Source organism: Callospermophilus lateralis, chromosome 7 (assembly GCF_048772815.1).
Source record: "Callospermophilus lateralis isolate mCalLat2 chromosome 7, mCalLat2.hap1, whole genome shotgun sequence".
NCBI classification, from domain to species: domain Eukaryota; kingdom Metazoa; phylum Chordata; class Mammalia; order Rodentia; family Sciuridae; genus Callospermophilus; species Callospermophilus lateralis.
The window spans coordinates 143249821-143276108 of record NC_135311.1 but is presented as its reverse complement, the minus strand read 5'-3'; the positions used below and the strand labels follow the sequence as shown (position 1 = coordinate 143276108).

Here is a 26288-nt window from a genome sequence, read left to right as displayed (position 1 = left end):
ACACAAGGCTGACCCAAGGGCTCAGGAACCAACCGCTTGCCCGGCCCAACATGACACTAGAAGGCCTTCACCCTTCGTTCCAGGACCCAGAGCAGCCAGGAGGGTCATCTGGAAGTAAACCTAATTGGTGGACAGTCTTGACACCCAGGACAATTGGTCGCAGCTCTGGGGGTGGGAGCCATTGAGAAAACACCATCTTGCTGGTGTGTCCTGCCTTCAGCAGCCCCTCCCCAGCCCCTCTCCCTCAGGAGGTCCTCGGGGGCCTATACCTCTGCAAGAGGAAGGTCTGGCCAAGAAATCAGGACAAAGCATTGACAACTAGCAGCATCTGTTTATTGGGTAATTCCAGGTTCTTTTCTTTAAGATACAGCTCGATGCTTTATTCAGATATTTGTACAATCCAGCAATTGGGGGAGAAGAGAGCAAGGCAGAGCAACAGGCACACCCTAGGGCAGTGGGCGGAAACTTTTGGTAAAGAGAAGTGGGGTTGAGAATGGTCTTTAATCTGGCGGTTCTGTGTACCTTTTCATCCTATATGTACAGTCCATACACCGTCCACCAAGACCGCCTCCAAGACACTTGGGAGGAGGAGCCTGAAGGAGGTGGAGCTCAGTAGAAGCAGACTGTGTGCAGGAAGGCCCTGCCGCTCTTCTCCTCGAACTCCTGCAGCAGCTCGTCAATCTCATTCTCCATGTCTTCCGTGTGCTGGATCTGCAAAGAGCATAGCCCTGAGCAAGGGGCACCTCCCCTGCCCATGCCCAGAGCCATAGACACTGGCAGGTTCCCCAGCACCAGGCCTCCAGGACAGAGCATCCTGACCCTAACTCTACCTGGTGGCACCTTGCTGTGGAGGGGCCTCTGCACTGATCACATCAGAACCCTACGCTGGGAGGAGCATAGAGCAGGTTCAGAAGTGGGGCAGGTTTGGGGACCCAGCCTGGTGCTTCAGCACACTCTTTGGCCACTGAGTCCTCAACTTGCGAGACAAGAGGGCAAGGAAGGTACCTCCCCAAAGTCACTGAGCGGAGAAGCTGGTCGTGTTCCCAGTTGGGGCACATCTGAGTCACCAAGAGCCTTCCTCCTGGCTGTGAGAATCATAAATGCAGGCATGGACTGCCAGAGGCACCCTAATGAAGAACCCCTTCCCTAGAGTGAGGCAGGCTGGCACCGGAGCACAGCTGCCCTGGCATGATGGCTGGTCTCCCTAGTCCCCTAGCTAGCCCCCGTGACTCAGCTGACGATGTGCCCAAGGAGAAGTTGCATGCACGACTTCTGGGACATGCCTTGCTCTTGCACACTGACCAGATCACAAGCACAACCACTGGAGCTCCAGCAACCACAGTGCATCATAGGGCAGGCTGGGAGTGGAGGCTGTGCCAAGCTGAGCACCCAGAGGGCAGGAACCTGGGTCCCACAAGGCAAATGCACTCCCAGCCCAGGACGTACTGACCTCTCTCGGCTAAGCCATCATTTCCTACGCGCACAGCTCCCAAAGGGCCCAAGACAAGACCAGGCACATAGCTCTCCCTCTGGGACGGTCCCATCATGGAGGCTGCACAAGCCATTGAGTGCGAGAATACCCAGGGGTCACAGGAAAGGACAGATGTCTGGCCTGCCTGACGAGTCCAAAGGGTAGAGGACACAGGTTCCTGCCCATCTGCTGCAGAGGTGCCTTGGGGGTGCACTTCTGACCCCACCTGAACCTGGAGTGCCATGGGTTCGGCTGGGCACTTAGGAACTAAGATCCAGCACAGGGGAGAGGTGAGGCACCCCATCTTCAAAAGGGCCTGCGTGCTGGGGGCTCTTGCTGGACACAGCTGTCTTCACATGCTTCTGTCAGATGAACCAGAACATCAGGGTGGGTGCTTCAGCCAAAGCAGCGTAGTTAGATCTCAGTTCTGTGCATGCCTCTGTTTCTGCTGACATTTCAGCACTGGCTGTAACTGGACCCGGAACTGAGCCACACAGCCATGGCGAGCCATGGGAAGCCCCTGCCCTGTTCTGGGCACAAGGAGAAGGCCTTGCCTCTTCTCCTTGGCAGGGACAGCTCAGACAGAAACCGGTACTTACACACTGGCAGAGCTCACAGATGAGGAAGGCTCCCAAGGTGGCCTCCTCATGGTTGTCTTGGATGTCCACATTGACCACGTGCACTGGCTGGCAGGTCTCCTGCTCTCTGGAGTTCAGATCTGGTTGGGACAAAGTAACACAGACGTCAGAGGTTCTCGACAGGAAGCAGGTGGCAGATGCGCTGGAATACTGGGCCCTGCATTGGTCGGTCTCCTGAGGGTTTGTACAAGTGAGGATACAGCAGCCAGACAGGCCTGGGGACATTACCTGAGGAAGAAACTCACAAGAGAGAGGCCATGATTCAAGGAAACCTCAGCAAACAAAATGCAATCCAAGGCCTCCTCCTGCCCAGCCTGTCCTTGCATCTCCGTGCCAGGCATCTTTTACTTAGGTCAGCAGCCATGTGGGTGGCTTTGCTCTGATGAACTTTAGCATAAGGGCCACAGACACCTGCCTTTACCCACTTTCCTGTTCCTTTCCTTGGTCACCCTGCCCATCACCACAGGGCTGTGCAGGTCAGTGGGGAAGCACCCACTGTCCCCTGCTATTACCTCAGAGCCCATAGCCTGGCTTGCGTCTGCAGGAGGAGCCAACAATCAGCAGCACCCAGGGCACAGCTCCAGTGCACAGCTTCCATGCGTGCAGGGCCAGCCTGGCTGGCAGGTGGGACATAGCCCTGCTTCTGGCTCTGCCCATGGCCACAGGCCTTGCTCTCACCTTCTACCACCTGGTCGTAGACCCGCTCTTCACAGGTGAGGATCAGGTCAAACAGGTCCTTGCAGTTCTGGAACCTTTCTGGACGAGGCTTGATTCTCTTATTTCTGTCCAACATGTGTAAAATGCCATTCTGTGTATAGCTAGATGCTTGAGTTAAGGAGCTCCAGATAAAGCCTGTTCAACCTAAATGTGCCGGGGTTACAGCCCTTCCTGCTTGTGGCCCCTAGGGTCAGCAGGGTACTAGAATGGGCTGTACCAAAGCCATTAGTCCTAGAAGAGGCAGGGTCGCCCCTGAGAGAGGGTCACTCTTGGAAGCCCCAAGCTCTGCAGCCCTATCATTCTGACTGAACCCTTGGGCAGAAGCAGAGGCCTATGCCCACGCCTTCCTGGGAGGCATTCCTCACTGTCACATGGAACCCCCTTTTGAGCTGTCCTTCAGCATTAGCTGCAGTGTTTTGGTGACTTTCTCCTGCTCTAACCCCCATCCTAGAGTGCAGTGCTTGTTCCCTCTGAAACTGGAGCCTCAGCAGAGGCAGCCCAACCAGTCCCAGGTGCAGCTCAGTCATGTCAGGAAAAACATCTGGAAACCCCTGGTTTCCAAAAGGAAGCTTCAGTAGCAGGAAGGCCTGGAAAACCCTTGAGAGAATCAGCAGGTGAGATGTCCAGTGGAGACAGAGACAGCAAAGGCCTAACAAGGCCCAGGAGGTATGCAGTGCCCAGTTAAGCCCAAGGGGACGGTAAAGGAGTTGGACCCATACCCTCCCAGGTCCACCGTGCTTGAGGCAGGGCAGTTCCAACCCCCCAATGGTGCCTAATTTCAGGGGTCTGCAGGGCAAGAACTTACCTCCCCTATGGAGCCCTTGTTCTAAGGGCTCATCTGCACCACTACATTGAGGGCAAGCACCTTGTTAATTATTTTAGCAAACTGACTATTCAGAAATTCTAGGGGTTCTGCTGCTGGTAGTGAAACCCAGTACCAGGTATGTGTTCTTCCACTGAGCTACACCTAGGCCCAAAGTTTAGGAATTCTGAGTGATACATTTAGTTATCAACTTATTTAAACAAGCCCATAGCTTAAAACGTAATTCTTATCTCTGGAGAATAAAAACAGTTTTTATTTATTATCATTACTAGTAGTAGTAGTGGTAGTACTGGAGATTGAGCCCATGGGTGCTCTACCACTGTGCTACACTCCATACCCCTATTTTTTATTTTGGGATAGGTTTTGTTAAATTGCAGAGGCTACCCTCAAACTAGCGATCCTACTGCCTCAGCGTCTAGAATCACTGGGATTACAGATGTGCACCACCATGCCCAGCTAAAAATAGCTTTTAGGTTGTAAGTGGTTGGGCTATGGTTATACTTCAGTGGTAGAGGGCCTGCCCTGCATGTCTGAGGCAATGGGCACAATTCTCAGCACCACATGTAAATAAATAAAATAAAGGTCCACTGGCTACTAAAAAAAAAAAAAATGTATAAGTGGTCAATCTAAGCAGTTTAACTTCCAAAGACAGTTGACCATGATCTGCTAGGTGTTTCTGGTTCCCGACATCTTCAGCTGCTCCTGGACTGGGTTGTTGCCCTGGATCCACATCTCTGATAGGCAACACACTTCCCCTGTCCATGCTGCCCAAGTAGCTCTGCTACTGTACTTACACCCATTATTGCAGAACCACAGCCATCAAAGGATTGGAAGCAAGCCCTTGAAGGTCCGTGGAAGGAAACCAGCTTGAGAAAGGCCCGGTTTTGTTTGGTGTGACTTCTAGGACATGGGCATAGGAGACAAGCCCACAGGAGAGACACAGGCAGGGCCCAGGTGTGTGGAGGCAGCTGTAGGGCAAGCTCCTCTTACGCCTGGCCTCTACAGTCCTGCCACCTGGACAGCAGGGCTCTGGTGGGCTGCCCTGAGGCAGCGATGCTGTCGGCACGCTCCTCCACCAGGTCTGCAAGGTCTCCCAGGAGCCCTTACAGAATTTCCTTCCTCCTTAACCTATTAACTATTTACACAAATTTCATTGTGCAGCAAAAATGAAATTAAGATTCATGTTATTAAGGAGAAAATGTCTAAGAAAATTTTTTTTTAAAAAAGGGTGTATAAGTAAGAACTGAGTGCAACCAACAGTCTATTATTGGAATAAAGGCCAAAGTGAGGCAGCTCTGACAAGGCTGCATGGAGAGATGCCCACTGAGCCAAGGGCCACCAGGGAGCGCACCCTGTCAGCTACAAATCTGGGGAAGACAAGGTCTTCTACACAGCTCCTAGGGTGAGCACTGACAAATGCAGGCACCTATAATGGCAGACTCACCACTAACCCCACCAAGACAAAAGCAGAGTCCACCTGGCACCAGGGGCAGGGGTCACTAGCATGGCACTCCCCACCACTGGGTCCAGGGCCCTAGAGCACTCCAGGGCAGCAATCACAGGAGGGCCTTGGTTGGAAAGGACATTCTGTGTCTCCACATTGAGTAAGAAGTATCAAGCACGTTGGCACCCAACTTGAAGTGAATACCTAGGTTCTTCTGCAGTGCTGAAGATTGAGCCTCAATCTGAGTTGCACCCCTAACTCAGGTTAACACATTTCTAAGAAGTAAAACCACACCACTGGGCAGAAAAAATGGGTTCAGGGGGCAGACACACAGGTTGAGGTCAGGGTGGGGCAGCCCACTCTTCCAGCCCATGCTGCATATGACCTGGTAACTGGAAACAGCTGCCACCTACCAACGCCTTGGCCTCAGTAAGAAAGAAAGGAATGGCCCCTGAAAGTGTGGGGCTGGTGCTCACCCAACATGGAGAGGGAAGACTCCTGACCAAGCCTCGGGCTCCCAGCAAAGCCCCGGAAGCTTTAGGAAGGCTGAGGGAAGTCTGCCATAGCGTTTGACCCCAGTAGCTCAATCTAGGTCACGAGTGAGGTTCTGAAGGTTGGGAGCTGTGCGCTCTGGCCCTCATCTGTTGGCAGAGGAGACAACAGGGACCATCATCCGGCTTTCTCCTGAATAGACAGCACCTTACACTGCCCCTGGCAGCCTTCAGAGAGGACCCTGCCTGGCCTGGGAGGTTGTGGGAAGCAAGGCTCCCACTAGGTTCACTCTGAGGGCCCCAAAAGCCTTGAAATGTTATCTTGATAACAATAAATTCAGGATCATTTAAAACTTCTCAGGCCTTCACCACCAGAGAAACAAGTCAAGCCTTCCAGTCCATGCTGAGCATGCACCCTTCAACACCTGTGCTCGGTAGATACTAATAGTACAGTGAGGAGAGCCAGGGGACACCAATGGTAGAGCTGGAGCTCTTCAGGGGCTTTCCTCAAAAAAAAAAAAAAGGAAATAAAATAAAAAACAAAAAGAAGAGCAGCAGCCTTAGGAGAGATTTCTTCAGCCCCACAGGACTGCCAACATACTGCCATGCATCCCCTGGGTGCTTCGTGCCCACAGAACTAGAAGACAGGCTGGCACGTCACAGGCCCACTTCCAGGGTCGTTCAGCACCCATCATCTGAATATTTGCTCTTTTACTGAGTCCACATACCTCTTCAGTTCTAATTGAAGATAACTTTAAAGCCGATATCAAACTTGGCCGTAACCACCAGTGAAGCTAAAGGACTTAACACTCCAGTGTTTCACCACAGGGAAGCTGACTTCCAGTCACCCTGTTGGACATCAACTGTGGGCTCCTTGTGCTCAGCAGTTGCAAGCACCCATCAAACGGGAGTAGAACTGGCCACACCAGAACCCACAAGGGGCTGACCTTCCGGCCTGTACTGAGTGGGGTACCTTATCAGAACAGCTGCTCCAGACAGCCAGACCTGCAGGCCCACGCCGTCTAAGCAGATGAGACCCTCGTGGTCTGCAGGTAAGACACCAGCCCTGAAACTCACCAGCTGCTGGCACCAGCACAGGACTCAGTCCAGGTTCTCAGCTGGGTCCAGTCACCTGCTGGAGCCTTGGAGGTTCATTCTGCCATGGCCACACTCACAGAGATCACCTACAGGGGCTGGGGATGTGGCTCAAGCGGTAGCGCGCTCGCCTGGCATGCGTGCGGCCCGGGTTCGATCCTCAGCACCACATACAAAGATGTTGTGTCTGCCGATAACTAAAAAATAAATATTAAAAAAATTCTCTCTCTTTAAAAAAAAAAAAAAAAAAAAAAAAAAAAAAAAATAAAGATCACCTACAGAGGAAGGCTGAAGGAGAGGAGAGAGCCAAGAACAAAGCAGGCAGGGAACCATTGCTCTGCCAGCGTCTCAACCGTCCTTGTAGCTGACCATTCCCCAAACTGTCACACTTAATCCAGGATTCTATTTTCTGGCACAATAACAAATCCAATCATGTGGATGAGTCTGCAGGTTTGCACAAGGAATCCACTTTGTGCATGTGCCTTCCCAACCAGGGACAAGTCAAAGAACCTGCAGTTCTGAATCTTATCATCACAACTTCAATTTTGATCAAATTAAGATATAGGGGCTGGGGTTCAATGGTAGTGCACTTGCCTAGCATGTGTGAAGCATTGAGTTCGATTCTCAGTACCACAAATAAAATAAAGATCAAAAAAAAAAAAGGCACAAAGTAGAATTCCTAAGTGGGAGCCCACTAGGAACTCCCCTGGGGGAAAGAATTCTCAAAAGCAGGACTCAGAAATGGTACTCCACTACTATCAGTCATGTTTTAACAAAACTTGTGGGGCTCAGTGTCAACACCATCAGCCTGACTAGCCCTCATTAAACACAAACCCACAGGCTGGGGATATGACTCAGTTGGTAGGGTGCTTGCCTTGCATGCTCAAGGCACTGGGTTCAATCCCCAGCACCACCAAAAAAAAACCCCACAAGCACTAGTCTCTGGCCCTTTTGACTTGAGGGGATTCTGCATGGGAACTCCATGTTAGTGAAATGGCCACATCACCAAACAGGCTCATGCATGCTCCCCGCAGGGCTGGCAACAGGAAGCAAAGCACTGTAGCCTCACCATCTTCCCAGAACAGCTGCAGACTGTGGGCCACAGTAGCTGCAGGAAGTGCAAACAGCACCACTGTCAGAACAAGGGTTTAATTCGGGTGGAAAAACAAAAGTTAGGAAAATGACGGGCAGCACATTCATTCCAAGTATATGACCCATAGCTCTATAAAGCCTCTGTCAGCTGCCCTGGGCCTCGTGGGAGGACGAGGGGATCCAACAGGCAAGCAGCAAAGGTACAAGGCAAGGCATCACAAAAGCTGATGACAGCCTATTCCCAAATCACAAGAACAGCAAAGCAGGGCTGGGGTTGTGGCTCAGAGGTAGAGCACTCACCTAGTGTGAGGCACTGGGTTCGATCTTTAGCACCACTTAAAAACTAAATAAATAAAGACATCGTGTCCACCTATACCTTAAACATAAATATTTACAAATAAAATAGTAAAGCATTTTTTTAAAAGGGCTCAGGTTGGCCTTAAACTTATGATCCTCCTACCTCAGCTACCTAAGCAGTGGGATTATGGATATTCACCATTGCAGTTATTTTTATTAGGCCAAAATCAATGAAAGATTAAAAGCAGAGAAATCAGTATAGCTCTAACAATTTACTATACACATTAACACAACCAAATGCTACCCACACACTCAATTTCCCGAAGCACATCTCCTGACCTGGACACCCTGAGGCAGTGCCCTCCCAAGCCTGGTGGTGGCCAAGAGGAGGGCAGCTGTTCTTACCAGGTTCCTTCCCTCTGCCACCTGGCCAGAGCCAGCATTTGCAACAAGGATCCTGCTGAACAGGCTCCAAGGACCCTATCCCAACATCTCCTGTTTACACTTTATATGAACAAAGAAACTGCGGTGCAAAGACCCCCACCCCTAAGGGATGGCATGTCCCACCCAGTGTACTCAGAAGGGTGGCCTCCTGACAGATGTGCTCCCACCCTGGGCATCTGACATTCTCCAAACACCTGCCAATGGAAGCAGGTCGAGAGTCAGACCTCAACTGATAAAACAAACACACTCTATACATTCACTGAGAGACTCCATCCCAAACTGGAGGTTTCCTCTGTTCCCTCAATTCTGCGTACACAAAAAGGCTGTTGCCAACCTAGCGTGTAACAAAAAGCTCCCTGTGGATGCTTCTTGAGTGTTCTGCTGCTCAGGGTGGACAGGCCACTCCTCACCCTGGCCAAAGTGGGCATGGCACAGTAGTAGTAGCTCTGAGCATGCTCATCTCAAGCTTGTCCACACCAGGATCTGTGCAAGGGGTCAGGAGTCCCCATGGAGTCAGAGAGTCATCAGGAATGGAGAACAGGCAGAGGAGTCCTGGTGTCCTACACTAGCTCCCTCCTGCTCCGGAACCTGGAGGCACCGGCAACAGAGCCCAAGGGTAGGAACCAATCTTGGGCTATCTTTTCTAGTGGGGCCCACACACCATGTGAGGAAGGTTGTGGTGTCTACTTTAGGACTTGAACTGTGCCAGGAACACCAGGTATGTCTGTCTACAGCCCGCATCTTGCAGCACCAGGGAAGGCGAACTGACCTGGAAGTGACCACGGCTTCCCTGAAGTCACCTTGAAGCTTAAAGCGGACTGATTACAAGATAGTTTTTACAAATATAAGGGCGTTGTAATACGCTATCTAATTATGTTAAGATTTAAGTGGCATGCCACCAGGTCCCTTTAGCCCTAGCTTCTTAAGAGGCTGAGTGAGACAGGAGGCCCTCTGTAACCCAGAGTGTTCAAGGCCAGTCTGGGAAACATAGCAAGATATAACCTCAAAAAGAAAACAACAACAAAAAAAATCAGATTTTGTTTTTTGGGGGCTCGGGATCAAACCCAGGGCCATGTGCATACTAAGCAGACATTCTACTGCTGAGCTATACCACAAGCCCCCTGTAGATATTTAAACAACAAAATGGTAGATCACTGCTGGTTCAAATAAGGAAAACACTATATTTATTTAAAATTTTCAGGAAAACACAGAAAAAAGTAATAAAATTTTAACAAAGAAATTGGCTGATTAAGAAATAAATAGGGCTGGGGAAGTGGCTCAAGCGGTAGCTCGCTCGCCTGGCAGCGTGCGGCCCAGGTTCGATCCTCAGCACCACATACAGACAAAGATGTTGTGTCTGCCAAGAACTAAAAAAGAAATAAATATTAAAAAAAAATTCTCTTACCAAAAAAAAAAAGAAGAAATAAATAAAAAGAATAAATTAAGCCAGGCATGGTAACTCATGCCTGTAATCCCAACAACTAGGGAGGCTGAGGCAAGAGGATCACGAGCTGAAGACCAGCCTCAGCAATTCAGCAAGACCCTTTGCAATTTAGCAAGACCCTGTCTCAAAATAAAAAATAAAAAGGGCTGCAGATGTTGCTCAGTGGTAAAGTGTCTCTGTGTTCAAGACCCAGCATCAAAAAAAAAAAAAAAAAAAAAAAAAAAAAAAAATTTAAAGAAACAAGAAATATAGCCCTGCGTGGTGGTGCACACCAAATAATCCCAACAACTCAGGATGCCAAGGCAGGAGGACTGCAAGTTCAAGGCCAGCCCCAGCAATTTAGTGAGGCCCTAAGTAATTCAGCAAGATTATCTCTGAAGAAAATATAAAGAAGGGGTAGAGATGTGGTTCAGTGGTAAAGTACCTATGGGTTCAATCCCCAGTACCAAAATATAAAGGAAATACAATGGAAAATACTATCTTTTGTTTGACATACTCAGCCCTCTCTCCACTCTGTTTAGGGTTAGCATCATTATATGCCTCAAAGAAAAAGAAACTTAGCGTTGAGTCAGTTTCGGTAAAACCTACCTAACCTTTTAAACTTTCCTTCAGAACAGGTCTTAAATTGTCCTAAGTAGTTCAAACCCAGATGACCCTGTGCTGCAGCAGGTAGACAGATGGAGGCCTCAACATGACCAGCACAGCACAATGCCCGTTGCACAGAGGTGTGTGGCTGGGCAGATGCCGCCTGGGTCATCACCTAAGTAGCATCCTGCTGGCCAGCAGGGGCCTAGGGCAGGGCTTGGGACTTCCACTAGTGCTGGGGATACATGTGCATTCTGGGTTAAAGGTAAAACACTACACTAATTGTTTTTTTCCCCCAGAAGATCCTAATTATTTTTTTATTTCGGGTTTATTACCAAAAAAAAAAAAAAAAAAAAAAAAAGAAAGAAAAGGAAAAAGAAAAAAAAAAGAATTTTCAGAGGCAACCTTCAGAGAAAAGCCAAAAGCATCTACAGGACAAAAACGCTCAGTTGGTAGAGTGCTTTCCTCGCATGCATAAAGCACTGGGTTCGATCCCCAGCATCACACACACACACAAAAAAGTTAACCACAGTCCAAGTGCACAGCAACCTCCCTGGCTACCCCAGGTGCACTCCGCTGTACGAGAATGCTGTGTGCCCAAAGGTGGACTGCCTAAAGAAAAAGGGAAGAGCGCATCCACAGGAGTTGTGGTCACAGCAGTCCCCACAGGGCTGCTCCTGGGGACCTAGGCAGTAAGGGCCTTTAAAGGAAAGCTGAAAGTGAAACAAGATTGACCTCAGCAGACAACAAAGCTGAGCTTGGTGCATCAGAGCAAGAAAGAGGGATGCTGGCCTTCCCCAAGCCTGTCCTCCAGGCCTGGTCACACTCAAGATAGGGCCTCTCGGTACTGAAGTGCCAAGGACACCAAAAGTATGTCTGGGCAAGAGTTTTCCCTGACAGATTTTGAATGTTTCTCTCTTTGGGGTGATGATGCACCTGGAGTGCTGAATGGGGCTGGGAGGGCACTCAGCTGCCTTCACCTGCACCAGAGAGATTCTTAGGGCTCACAGGCAGCTCAACAGGGGAACTGTTCACAAGTGGAGCATCTGGCTCCTAGTGCACTTGCAAGGCAAGCTCACAGCCAAGCAAGACAAAGCCCAGTGGACCTTGATGCCACGTGGCTGCTGAGACCCTTGGCAAGCCACAGGTGGGGTGCAGAGTCATTCAGAAGAGAGGTGCCCATCGCTGCCAAAATGATACAGGTGGCACAAAGAACTGTGCGCTGGCCCATTGTGTAATGTGGAAACGCTGTGCCAAAAGCAGACTTTCTGTCACTGAGACATTAGAGCAACTCTCTGGCTCCCCTGGTGTCATCCCTTTCAATCCCATGCCCATACCATTCCCTGACCACCACAGCTCCTAACAGCTTCTGCTGCCCTTCCTCTTAATAAAATTCCTGAAGGAGCCACACTCCTTCACCGAAGGGTGGGTACTGTCCTAGAGCCCTGTGCTGGCTCCTCTCCCCAGCAGGCCTGCAGAGCCTGGCCCTTACGAAAGGGCACACAGGTGTGAAGCACTGCTATAGCAAACTGGGTGGCCGTGCCACGCTAGACAAGAGGGCCAGCTATCCTCTCATGGCCTAGTGATGGATGAGGATCCAGGAATCCTGGAGGCTGCCCACCTCTCCCAGTCAGACACAGGAGACACCACACACCAAAGCACTGCACACAGGGTCACATTAGTGCCTTCAACAGCTAAGGCCTCGACAGCCAGGCTGGAGCTCAGCTGGCCTGTGTCCAGGATGGGTGCTTACTGAGCAGGAGTGCTGCAGGAACATGCTGCATGGGCTGCAGCTCTGCACAGCACCCAGGCAAGAAGAGAAAGACCAGTGTGGAGGTGGCTGGAGTAGGCCATGACATCCTGGACAAGGGAGGCCAAGTATGTCTATGCAGGTGGGAGACAGCACCCACTCTCCATCCCTGGGATACAAGAGGGCTGGGCACAAATGGAGGGAGAATGCAGATGGTCAAGGGCATCAACATCATTAAGCAAAGAGCCATCAGCTCCTGTCCCTTTGGGAGGGCTGCTACACCAAAAGCTCGGAAACAATGGCTACCTGAAGTAAATTCATCTTGATGAGCAGTATTTTCCTGTGGGACAGGCTGCATAAGCTTGAAGAGCCACTAGGCACTCAGCTGCAACTGGTGCTCAACACGGTGCCTCAGAGGCTGTGGCCAGGAGGTCTGCCCCATCTACAATGGCCTTGTGCCTCCTGTCCCCAAGCACTGATAAACTGTCAGCATTACCTTATACTTAGTGGACAGGCAGAGTGGCAATATCATGTCCAGACTCGGCAACCACCTTAGCCAATAAGCTCTGTTCAACTTCTGACCTCTGATCAGATGAGATGAGCAGGCAAACACCACCTCTGACCTCACCCAAAACACCCAAGACCAGAGTTTTTTCTTCAGGAATGAGTTTTTACAAAACCATGAAGTAAATGTGCAGGCAAAACCTAGATGAGCATTCCTCTAGGAAGTGGTACCTGGGTCAGAGAACAGTCATGTCAACTATCATTTTCAAACCTTTTTTCCACGCCCCTGAGATACAGGAGGTTTAGCCAGGGATGAAAGCTGGGATTCTAGGTGTGTACCACCATTCCTGGTTGCCAAAAACACAGCTACCAACCAGAGCAAAAATAAGATGAGAAATGAGTGGCCTGAGGATCACAGGTCAGTGTGCTAGGCTGGCCACCAGATCGGCAATTCAGCAAGGGGGACATACACAGGACTTAAGTCAAAGGGGAAATCAGAGTAGCTCAGTACCAACTGTGTGGGTGGGAGGGGGTTCTTCAGGGAGAACACCCAGAGGGCAGGAATCTGGAGACTGCCAGCCAGTACCGCCCTGAACAGTTTCAAAAAGGAGTTTGGTGAGACCTCTGAAGAGCAAGTTTTAGAACAGATCCTTGGTCCTAGTTTACAAAATGAGTGATGGTGTAGAAGGTGAGAGAGAGGGACACTCCCCCGCCAAATGCTGTGCCTAACAAGCATACCCAGGATGAGACCAAAGCAGTGGAAACTTAGGATCCTGGCTTTTTTTTTTTTTTTTTTTTTTTTTTAACATTTTATCTAAGGGCTGGAGCTATAGCTCAGTTGGTAGAGTGCTTGCTTCGCATGCACAAGGCCGCGTTTCAATCCCCAGCACCGCAAACAAACAAACAACTAAAACCTTTTATCTAAAGATATGAAGATATACACAGAAAGAAAGTGGGTATACACCCCTTAACCCAGGCCCTAAGAAATGAACTGAAAGGATGTGAGGAGATACATGAATAGCTAAAAACCAATATAAATTCCAAGATGAATTACAGGAGACCAACAGGATTAAACAATGGTATGTCGGAATGCCAGCTCATGTGCTCAGCCTCCACTTCAAGCACATGGCCCAGACCCAAGAAAAAGTGCTGCCTGTTCCTGCACTTCAATGTTCAGGGACAACTGAGGCTTGGAACTAAACTCACATTATAACATTCAGAGCCACATTTTTACTTGCTTTTTAAGGAAAGTGGCTTTGTAAATCATAAAGCAAGTACTTACTAAAGGCTTTAATAAAATAACAAACTTAGGAAAGCAGCCCCCAAGGCATACCTATAATCCCAGCTACATGGAAAGCGGATCACAAAATTCAAGGACTGTTTCAAAAAAACTAAAAAGGGCTGGGGGTGTAGCTCAGTGGTAGAGCACACCTGGGTTCAATCCTCAGCACACCCCCCACACACACACACACACACACACAAAGAAGTGTACAGAAGATCCTTTTCTTCCATCTTAGGAACATATCACACAGCCTCTGGAATGGCCAATAGGACTGCCACGGAAGGAGTGGGGCGCCCAGGTAGCTTCCCTGCGACCACCATGCTCCAGAAAGGCCCTGTAGCCCCTCTTCCAGCTTCTTGACCCCTTGCTGACTCCATTCCCGGGTCCAGTGACACTTCATTTGGCCTGGTTGGCCACTCCGCACTTTTACAAGCAGAAACAACTCATGTCTTTACCAGACATGCTGCAATTAAGTCTGATAAACCAGTTTTCACTGAGCCAGAGATTAAAAGGCCCTGGAGCCAACTTAACTTTGAAACCTGACCCCAACATAAAAGAAAAATCCAGAAACCTCTGAAGGAGCTGAGAACAGCACTGAGGGGACTTGGTGTCCCCTCAGTGGGGCACCAAGCTCCCCGATGCTTGTTACTCAACATGATTCTAGCTGGGCACGGTGGCCACACCTGTGATCCCAGCAAATGAGGCGGCTGAAGCACAAGGATCATAAGTTCCAGGCCAGATTGGGCAACTCAGCAAGACACTATATCAAAATAAAAAACGGAAAGGTTTGGGATGTAGTGCATTGGTGAAGTGCCCTGGGTTCAATCCACAGTACAAAAAAAAAAGTCTCAGTACATGCCACACCAGCATGGGTGAGCCTTGGGAACATCAAAAGCAGTAACAGGCGGCCACTTGAAGAGGCCATGTGTTATATGCTTGCCTTCATTCCAAATGTCCACAGAAGGCAAATCCAGAGGGAAAGCCCATCAGCAGTTATCAGGGGTTGGGGGGTGGTTAAAGTGTTCCAAGATTAATTTGAGGACATGGCTAAGCAGCACAACACACACTGTCCCCATTTGATCCCCAGCACTGGGGAAAGCGGGGTCAACTGCAGTGATCATCTCACCATCAAGAATAATAAAACTATGGAATGGCACACTTTGAATGTGACTCTTTACAAAAATGAACTGCTGGGCTGGGACATAGCTCAGTGCTAAAGGGCTTGCCTTGATATACAAAGCTCTGGGTTCCATTCTCAGCTACAAGAGAAAAAAAAAATTAAACTGCTGGACACAGTGGTGTACCCATTTACTCAAGAGGCTGAGATAGGAGGACTGCAAGTTCAATGCCAGCCTCAGTAACTTAGGGAGACCCTGTCTCAAAATAAAAAATAAAGTGAATGGGAATATAGCTCAGTGGTAATGGGCCCCTGGGCTCTATCCCTAGTACCAAAGAAAGAAAATACACTGTTGCCCTCATTAAAATGACAATCAGAATATAAGACACTGAACATTTTCTTCCCCCTCGAGATAGGGACTTGCTGTGCCACCCACGCTGCTGCAAATATTTCTCCCCCCTTATGCTCCAGAGCAGCTGGGACTACCTGAGCCTTGCTTAGAACTCGCTGTCTGTCTTTGGAGGTCAGAGGACTTAGATTTTTCTATCTCTGATCCATGTACCGATATCAGGAACGGGCAATTCCCAAAGGGAAAATGGTGAAACTATTAACCAACCAAGTCTGGCTTCATCAAGAAGTGAGCAAAACCACCAGTTAAGTTTTGGCTCACAAAGGTTTCCATTTGGTGCTGCAAATACAGCCCTACTACCCTAATTCCCACCAGCAGCTTTACAAGAAGTACAGGTAGGCATCGAGTCTCAATCCTTCAGGAGCAGTTCTACATGTAGAAACCAAAATCTAAACCACTGTTTTATGCTCAAGTATTTAAGAAATTGTAAAGATCGGCTGTTTTTTAATACCAAGGATTGAACCCAGGTGCTTAAACACTGAACCACATCCCCAACACTTTTTTAGATAGGTTCTAAGTTGCTTAAGGCCTCACAAAGTGACTGAGGCTGGCTTTGAACTCACAATCCTCCTGCCCCAGTTACTAGGATCACTGGTGTGCCCTACTACGTCCTCATAGCCGCTGATTTGATGGGTTAGCTTTCAATGGTGCAAAAGTGATGTAATTTCCACAAACTACTTTGACTCGGGTCTGTCCTCAGCCTGGTCAAAGTCTCAATATCCTAGGCAGGGGCAGCCTCAGATTCCAACCAGCCCTGTGGCCAGGAGAGGATGAGATACTGCAGGGCACTGCTGCTGATTGAGGACCTGCCAGGCTAAACTACCTACACAGACACAACCACACCCCAAATCCAGGGGCACCTGGGCTTCAACACCAGAACTACTGGCCAAGATCTACTGAAGGATAAAAAACCCTCCATGGCCTGGGGATGGAGCTCAGGGGTAGAGCACTTGCTAGCATGTAAGGCCCTGTGCTCGCTCACCAGTACTGCAAAAACAGCAACTGTGTGCTCTCATTTACTCTATTATCAAGAACTCTGTGAAGTGGGCACACACAAGGAATGTGAGGTCCTGGCCACAGCAGTCATCAGCCCCTTGTTGCACCCCTGGATTCTAACCCAGTCCCAGCTTTGTTGCAAGTCACATCCTCCTCTCCCTCGAAAGTTTAAACACTTCACAGACCTTTTCCATTCCCCTGCTTGTCTTCTAAGTTGCTGGGATCACAGATGTGGCCACTATGCTCAGTTACCCTGGAGTCCTTTCAAGTACAGAGGGTCTGGAAACTGGTGTCCTACTGATACTAGTGCACTTAAGCCTGGGGCACCAACTGACACCATGTTTTATCTTTGGGTCACATCTTGAAATACCCTTCTAGCTTTGCACTGGAGACAACCAGCATCACTTCTGCAAACTGACAGGTTATTCTGCTAGATGTGTGTTTAGCTTTTATTTGCATGTATCACATTGGTCCCATCCCCATTACTAATCAAGTAATGCTACCAGAGTGCCCCTCAAGCAGACATACCACCCACACAGAGGCTGTCCTGCACTTGAGCCATTCCCACTGTGGAAAAGGAGCCCTACCAGAGCTGTGCCATTCCTGTATCAGAAAGGATGCCAATGCCCCCCACACACACACTTTCACACCAACATCCACAGTGAACTTCATGGAGATGTCCTTCCTCTCCTGACCACAAGCGTTGGGAGGAACTTAGAAAAGCATCATCTTGGCCCCTACTACCAACCTAGAAAATGGAGATCTGGCCCCAAAGAAGCCCACAAAGTGGCCTCATCCCAAGGGGTGACCACAAGAGGCGACTCTCCTACACAAAGTCCCAGAAGCCAGGCACAGTGGTACACATCTGCAATCTCAGTGACTTGAGAGGCAGAGGTAGGATCAAAAGTTGTAGGTCAGTCTCAACAACTAAGTGAGCAACTTAGCAAGATCCTGTCTCCTTGGGCTGGGGTGTGGCTTAGGGGCAGAGTGCTTGCCTGGGGTGAGAGGCCCTGGGCGCGATCCTTAGCACCAGATATAACTAAATGAAGGCACCTGTCCATCTACAAGTACAAAGAAAAAAAAAGCAGCTGGGACTGTAACTAAGTGGCTACGCACCCCTACTTCAACAATCCCTAGTAACCCCCACCCCCCCCAAAAAAAACAAACAAAACAAAAAAAGGTTCCCAAGGTGAATACTTCACTAAGCTCAAAGGTGGCCACAAGCTTCCCCAGCTCTACCACCCTGCAATCCATAAAAAGCCCACATATAGCCAGGTATGGTGGAACGTATCTACAATCCCAGTTATTTGGGAGGCTAAGGCAGGACTACAAATCTGAGGCCAGCCTCAGCAGCAACTTAATAAGACCCTGCCCCCAAATAAATCAGGCTGTTTGTGAAGTAGTTCAATCCCTAGACCTGTAGGGGGAGGAAAGCACATGTGTAGCATCTTCTGGACTAACTGACCTGTGGAGGAGATTCCGAATCCTGGTGGTGCTGCAGCTCCCTTTGAACCACTAGGCACACGCATCTCTCCCTCACCAGGTCCCCAGTGAACCTGCTGCTGAAGCTAGCCTTGGTCCTTGTAAAGTGTGCTAAGTGATATTCCACCTAGGAGCCCAGGCCAGTTGGTTCCTACATGAAAGAGCTGAATTTGTAACAATTAAGTTAGTGTGAACATGTGCATTACCTGTTTTTATTTCTCTCATTGAGCACAGGAGTTTCAAAAATGAATGGTGCCAATTGAAGACAATTTTCAAAAGCAGAGGATCTCAGGAAAAGATTAATGGCACACTTGTGTTTAAGTAATAAAAACCTTGAACTTTTCCCAGAGTTGAGAACTAAAACGAGATTCTCAGAAAGGGGCTTATGCTTCTTAGTGAGGCTGAGAGAAAAAAAACAAAAAAATGGGACAGCCGCTCTCACCAAATGACTTCTTCAGGGAGGTGCTCTTCCGAGACAGCCTGGCCACCTCCTCACCCAAGTATGTGGGTAGAGGGGAGAACATTGAAAACCCCTAGGGAGAGTTCTCCTAACACAGATTCCTTGCTTCTGAGCAAGGAGAAGCACCGGATGTGCTGAGACCCTTGGTGGGTCTTCTGCCTGGAGGCCCCAGGACCATACACTCCATATGCCCAAATGCTCCGCAGGCCAGGCAGTGGTGCCAGCAGGAAATGCCCATGTTTCACCCAATATCGCCACCAACAGCCTTTCAACTAGCTGGAAGAGAAGAGAGCAGGGAGGGCAGAAGATACAGTGATTACCAGGATTTATATTCTGCCAGAACTTCCAGGACCCTCCCAGCTACAAAAAACATTTTCAGTTTATTAAATACTATTTTTTGTTGTTTTTGACATAGGAACTGGCTACGTTGCCAATGCTGGCCCCAAACTCCTGCATTTAAGCACTCCTCCTACCCCAGCCTCCCGAGTAGCTGGGAACACAGGTATATGCCAGCACACCCAGTTTCACTTTTCAGTTTATTAAATACTCTAACACCAATGTAAAGATAAGAAGTTTTCTGTTTGATACTTATACTCATTTCCTTAGAATATGTCTGTGCTCCATTCTGAGAATTAAATAGCATAGCAAAAGAAGGTCCAGATATTTAAAGGCGCTGAGGATCAAACCCAGCACACATGCTCAGTAGGCACTCATCCACTAAGCTACATCCTCAGTTCTGGGAAATTTTAAATCAGCCTGGAGGTTCACAAGATGCTCTGGTCAAAAACCCAGGCCAGGCTGGGCACAATGGCACACGCCTATGATCCCAGTGACTCAGGAGACTAAGGCAGGGAGATCGTGAGTTCAAAGCCAGGCTCAGCAATTCAGCAAAGTCCTAAAGCAACTCAGCAAGACCCTCTCTAATATAAAAAAGGACTGGGAGGGCTGGGGTTGTGGCTCAGTGGAAGAGCACTTGCCTCGCACTTGTGAGGTACTGGATTTGATCCTCAGCATCACATAAAAATAAACAAAATAGATTGTGACTACCTACAACTAAAAAAATAAATAAGTAAATTAAAAAAAGGGGGGGGTGGTGGGAATGTGGTTCACTGGTTAAGCACCACTGGGTTCAATCCCTCGTACTAAAACAAAAAACCCAGGGCACTGCCAGGCATAATGGCCATCTATGTGATCTCAGCAGTAATCTCAGGAGGCTGAAGCAGAGGATGGCACATTTGAGGTCAGCCTGGCCTACTTAGCCAGACCGTCTCAAAATAAAAAATAAAAAAAGGACTGGGGATGTAGTTCATTGGTAGAGCACCCTGAGTTCACCCCAGTAATTCAAAACAACAAAAGGAGTATATGGATCAACTTAACATTATATAGCTATGGTGTCACTTATAAAAACCTATTTTAATTACCATTCTTTTCATGAGTCTTTAAGTAGCAGATCCAGCCTGTTTTGTCTCCCCGAAATGAAGTGCCCTGAGATTATCTGCTCCTAACATACTTTATTTGGTAGAAAACTTGGCCTTCTTCATCTGGTCCTTCAAGAACCAGAGAGACGTTAAAAGCAGCCAGATTACATGTCAGTGCACAAGCATGTACCCACCTGAAAGGGAGGCAGTGAGAGTCCTGCAGCGTGAGTGCAAGGTACTCTGGTGCTATCTCCCCACCTAGGCGCCTTTGTTCACATTATGCCAGGGCCTCTGCCTCACCATGTCCATGTGGGTTTCACATCTGTCTGCATGTATGCTTTCCATGCCCATTGCCTCAAATGGACCTACCACTGGGACCTGCCAGTGGGCAGCAAAAAGAGAAAGGGGCCTACTTCACCCAAACATGTCCCTACAGAGAAGGGGTTAGAGCAACATGCCTGTCACCAATCACACCTGCCTGCAGCTACCCCCTGGGTTCTCTAAGGGCAACCCAAGGGATACAGTTCTTTATCTTTCCTTAGAAGATCATTGTACATCTGGTCATATGTAGTTTTGAAATCATAGACATTGGGCTTGTCAGGTGCTGGTCCTGGGAGCTTCACATGAGTTCCTGTTCCGAAGGACCGGACGCTGAATCCCCGCTTGCTGGAAGACACAAAGCAGAAAGGGAATCAGTTGGATTCAGACACAAGATTCTAAAACTGAGTAGGTATAAAATGAAAATGAACAGACTAAGCAGCTTCATTTGTGGACATTAGAGAATTAAGTTTCTAAAATATTAACCTAATGTTATTTAAAATTGAGTCAGGTATGTGGAAACATACACCTATAATTCTAGCAATTCAGGAGACTGAAGCAGGAGGAACTCAAGTTGGAGGTAAGCCTCTGCAATTTAGCAAGATCTGATCACAAAATAAAAAAGAACGGGGAATATAGTTCATTGCTACAGAACAGAATCTGCCATTACAGGGCTACATGCAAACACTACAGCTTTGAAAGCTGTTACTCTAAACTCAAAAGACTAACTGTGCATTGGAACCCTTGAGCCATCTGCCCAATGCCATGACCTCTTGCAGGATTCACTTCTCAGGATCTGTAAGACACCTGGACAGACTTGACTGCTTGCTGTGAGCACCCCTTCCCAAACTGATCTGCTTCTAGGAGACTGTCCCTGCAAAGTCCCAGTGCCCTTGATGCTGGCTGATCCATCAGACCTAAACACCCATGAGAGTCCTCTGCAACAAAGAAAGTCTCAAATAACCTAGCAATCATAGGTATGGAGGTATACACCTGTAACACTAGCTACCCAGGAGGTTATGGGCCTCAAAATAAAACAGACTGGGTGTGGTGGCGCAAGTCTGTAAGCTTGGAAGGCTGAGGCAGGGAATCTGGAGTTCAAAGCCAGCCTCAGCAAAAGCGAGGTATTAAGCAACTCAGTGAATTCCTGTCACTAAATACAATACAAAATAGGGCTGGGGATTGCTCAAGTGACTGAGTGCCAGAGTTCAATCCCTAGTACTCAAAAAATAAAATTAAAACACAGGGGCTGGGTTGGGAGCTCAGAGGTCGAGCATTCACCTATCATGTGCTGGAGCCCAGAGCAACACTTTCCTCTCCCTCAGCCACCCCAGTCAGGATCCTCCCTGCCTCAGCTCTTTGTCTGGGGCCATTCCCTCATCTAAAACAACAGGACCAGGTTATTGCCTAAGACAGGCTTTGTGCTGGGGTAGGGCTTTAGGAGGCAGGGACCTGTCTCCAAGTCAATGGGGGAAGGACTGAAATTGTAAAATAAGCACATTTACTATGAACACATGAACCCATAAAAACAACTACCCTAAAATGACTGGAACCAAGGCCTGGCAGAGCCAGGACTTGAGCTCAAAAGTCCTGCCTTAGGAAACACAGGGAGCAGGGCACCCTGTATAGACTAGAACACAGAGGCTGTACTGAACCCAGAGCCTAAGTTACCTAGGATAGAACTTCTGACCATAAGCTGCATACAAGGGGACTCTGTATATGGGTCTGGAGCAACTCGTGTGGCTATGCCTCAAAGGGTAGCACTTTTTTTTTTGGGGGGGGGGGGGGTAGGAGGTTACTGGGGATTGAACTCAGGGGCACTCAACCACTGAGCCACATCCACAACCCTATCTTGTATTTTATTTTGACACAGGGTCTGAGTTGCTTAGCGCCTTGCTGTTGCTGAAGCTGGCTTTGAACTCACGATCCTCATGCCTCAGCCTCCAAAGCCAATGGGATTATAGGTGTGCACCACAGGGCCCGGTTAGTTTACTCTTTAGTACTGCAAAAAAAGAAGAAGAAAAAAAAACAATATATCATTAAGGACTGGGGGATGTAGCTCAGGGATAGAGTGCTTGCCTATCAAGTGTGAAGAGGCTGAGTTCTATTCCCAGTGCAAAGAAAAAAAATCACTGTGAGGCTGGGGATATAACTCAGTGGTAGACTGCTTGCCTAGCATACATGAGACCCCAGGTTTGATCCCAGTACACACACAAGAGAAAGCTAAAATGAACATTGTACAGAATCCTAAGGAAATACTCAAATTAACAAACTTTGCCTGCAGTATTTTTCTAATATTCTGCACTAATTGAATTCTTCTCTGAGTATTGGGGATTGAACCCAGAGACACTAAGCCACATCCCGAGTTTTTTTTTTTTTTTTTTTCCAATACTGACAACTGAACCCAAGACCTCAGTACTCTACCACTGAGCCACATCCCCAGCCCACTCAAAGTTGAAGATTTATTTTTATTTACAAACTTTCTGAAATGTGACTTCCTACTAATGATGTTAGCACACACCTGTACTGCCAGAACTCTGGAAGCTGAAGTGATAGAATGGCTTAAACCCAGGAGTTTGAGACCAGCCTGGGCAATGCAGCGAAATCTCATCTCAAAACAATCTCTTGAGGCTAAAGCAAGGGACTGAAAATTCTAGGCTAGCCTCGAAAGATAGTAGGACCCTGCCTCAAATGCTAAAAAAAAAAGGGGGGGGGGCGGGCAGGGGGATACTCAGTGGTAAAGCACCCTTGGATTCAATCACCAGGGCTTTAAACAGACAACTTTTTATAAGCTCTTCTAGCTTCTAACAAAAAGCTAGGTATGGTGGCATATGCCTCTGATCCCAGTGATTCAGTATAGGAGGCTGAGGCAGGTGAACCACAAGTTTGAAATGAACTTTGGCAACTTAATGAGACCCTGTGTCAGTGCTAGAACACCCTGAATTCAATCCAGCAAAGGAAGGGGAAAAAAAAAAAAAAAAAAAAAAAGCTGTGGTGGCACTGTCCTGTAATCCCAGCAGCTTGGGAGGCTGAAGCAAGAGGATCAAAAGTTCAAAACCAGCCTCAGCAACTTAGTGAGGTCCTAAGCAACTCAGTGAGATCCTGTCTCTAAATAAATTTCCAAAAAGGGCTGTGGATGTGGCTCAGTAGTTTAGTAACCCTGAGTTCAATCCCCAGTACCAATAAATAAATAAATAAATAAGAATTGCCCAAATGCACTGTTGAGAGATTTGTAACAAAATTAACGGCTGGACAGGAGCCCTATACGTTTCATAACCACCCCAGTTATTCAGTATGAATAAATCTTAATATATCACAATGAAGAAATGAATACTGAAAGCCAGTGATGTTCACTGTATCAGTGGAAAGCAGATTACTCAAGTTATTTCATCTCCCTAAATGTGTGCACACATATAAAAAGATACCCAGGAGGAAGTACCCCAAAGTGGTACCAAGTAATCTTCATTCTCTTCATCTTTCACTCCATTGTGCATCTACTCACTCACAAGGAAATATGAAGGATGTCGAAGCAGGTAAAAGCAACATAAAAATTTACTTCCACCTGGTGATTATTTGGAGGGGCTCTTCTGCACCTGGTGCCATTCCAGACTTAAATCTTTACTGACTGCCTCTGGCAAGGCTGTAGGCTTTAACACAGCTGTTAAGTCTCAATTCATTAACAAAATTGCTAATGAATCATCAGTGAAGGAGGTCTCCCAATCAACCTTGGATAGTTTTCCTGGGGTGTGGACTTTGCACTCTTTTACTTAAATGTACCAGATGTCTAATGCTATGTTCAACAGAAAACTGCAGACATAAATGCACACCCAGATGGGCATGGTGCACATGCATGTAATCCCAAATATGTGGGTTGAGGCAGGATCATCCCAAGTTCTAGGACAATCTAATCAATTTCAGAAGAACCTATCCCAAAACCTAATTTACAAAAAGGCTGGGACATAATTCACTGGTAGAATGCTTGCCTGGCATGTGAGGCCCTAGGTTTGATCACCCAGAACTGCAACATATATATAAATACATGAAGACACAACTCAATGTAATTCTATCACATTTCTGGCTTAAAAACAATCTTCACATGGATTTGTTAGGTTCAAAGCATACCACCATCTACAAAAAAAAAAAAGAGAAAAAGACACTAAGTGAGCATTGTGGACTGCGTAGTAAACTGTAGGAGAATTAAACTCAAGATTAGCAGATTATGGGGCTGGGGATGCAGCTCAAGCGGTAGCGCGCTCGCCTGGCATGCGAGCGGCTGGGGTTCGATCCTCAGCACCACATACAGACAAAGATGTTGTGTCCGCCAAATACTAAAAAAAAAAAAATAAATATTAAAATTCTCTCTCCCTCTCTCTTTCTTTAAAAAAAAAAAAAAAAAAAAGATTAGCAGATTACACCTGTTACCTTCAGCCTTCCAATTTTTAGAGGGCACTCGGGAGAGCACAGGCTGGAGCATCACAAGAGGACGGCGGCTTTTTTTCCTTAAAACCGTAAATAAATAAAATATTGTGTCTAACTACAACTAAAATATAGATATATTTATAAAAAAGTTCACATGTAGTAACTTCGGGAAAAAAAGCATTTCAACTGCGCTCTACTATTCCCGTTGACATTTATACCGAATTTTAACTGTAAAACAGGAGGTCAATGTTTCATCTTCTCCGTGGCTGAAGGAAAAAGCCTCTGTCAGGGAGGAATAAGCTTGTTAACCTACACAAGGCCAGGAAAGGTGAGCCGGCAACGAGACGTGGGCCAGGACCAGCGACCCCGCCTCACGCCGCGTCCCCGCACTGCCCGGAGGCGGGAGGGAGGGAGGGAGGCGGGGCAGACCCGCGGACGCGGACAGCAGCGCCCACGCGCTCGAGACGCTGAGTCGGGCCACCACTGCTTCCAGACTCGTCCCACCGCGAGTTGACGCGGTGCGTCACCAGACCCGGCCTCGCTCCGGACCCCCGACGCCGGCCGCCGGCCGCCGCCCTCGGGCCCGAGGCGAGCTCAGGCGGGCGGCACCCGCCCTCCGGGTTCGCCAGGGCGGGCGGACGGCCGCGAGCGTTCCGGCTCCGCAACGGACGTCCCCGCGCCGACCGACCGAGCGGGATCCACGCGCTCCGACGCCGTCCGCGGGGCCTCGGAGCCGCGCGCCGCCAGCACTGGTGGGGACGGGGGTCAGGAAGGGAGTGCGCTGGCCAGGGCGGAGCACCCACTACCTGAGGATGTTGTGCGCCTCCATGCTCCGATTCTGGTTACTCGAGCACACCACCGCCACCCGCAGCGGCGACGACGGCATGGCGAAGGCCGCACCGTCCGCCGAACCCGCTCCCGGGCTCCCACCCAGCCGCGGGCTTCCGCGCGAGCAAGATGGCGGCGACCGGAAGTCCGCGATGCCGACGTCGCGCGTGCGGACACCTCCCCTCGGCCCCGCCCCTCGGGCGCCCGTTTCTCTCAGAGGGAGCAAGGGCCTGAGCAGCCTACGGCGTCGGGCAGCGAGTCTCACCCGGAGCGCGTTCCGGACGTGCGCAACAGAGGCCGGCGCTCCCTACCCACAGGGCCGGCAGGCCGCTATGCCTGTGACGTCACACTACCGCGACGGCGCCGAGAGTGACGCGCGAGGCACCACCCCCTCCTGAGACGTCAGCGGCTCTCGCAGCAGTCGTCGGGAGAGAAGAGTCGGTACCGCCTCTACCGACACGTCGGGGGTCAGCGGTTCTGGGAGAGCTCCGCGCGTTCCCCTGGTCCCCATCGGGCCCTGCTTTTCACTCTTGTCTCCCTGCAGCCGCCAGGCTTGGCCCCGGAGCTCGTGCGTCCTCACGTCGCCCCCGAGGCGCCTCCTCCAGGCCCCAGGCTGCCACGCAGTCGCCCGTCGCTCCGCTCCGAGAACCCGTCCCGGGCACCGGAGTGTGGGGAAGGCTGGCTTGTCGTCCCGGCAGAGGCTGGAGGGTCGCTTGAGGACACGATTTTGGCACCTGAGCGAGACCCCTATGCTGGGAAGGAAG

General features: G+C 49.1%; 1 protein-coding gene across 2 annotated transcripts; it reads right to left on the bottom strand.

Moving 5' to 3' along the window:
- Positions 1–311: 311 nt before the first annotated feature.
- On the bottom strand, positions 312–25681 carry Ssu72 (SSU72 homolog, RNA polymerase II CTD phosphatase). Of its 2 annotated transcripts, none has more exons than XM_077110012.1 (5): positions 25503–25681; positions 20482–20625; positions 2788–2927; positions 2071–2189; positions 312–711 (listed from the first exon to the last, which is right to left on the bottom strand). In XM_077110012.1, exons 1-5 carry the CDS (start codon positions 25580–25582, stop codon positions 610–612), a joined length of 585 nt encoding a protein of 194 aa, XP_076966127.1. In that variant the 5' UTR covers positions 25583–25681; the 3' UTR covers positions 312–609. The 2 variants fall into 2 exon arrangements, with proteins under 2 accessions (XP_076966127.1, XP_076966128.1); XM_077110013.1 differs by lacking the exon at positions 25503–25681 and adding an exon at positions 24261–24380.
- Positions 25682–26288: the final 607 nt, after the last annotated feature.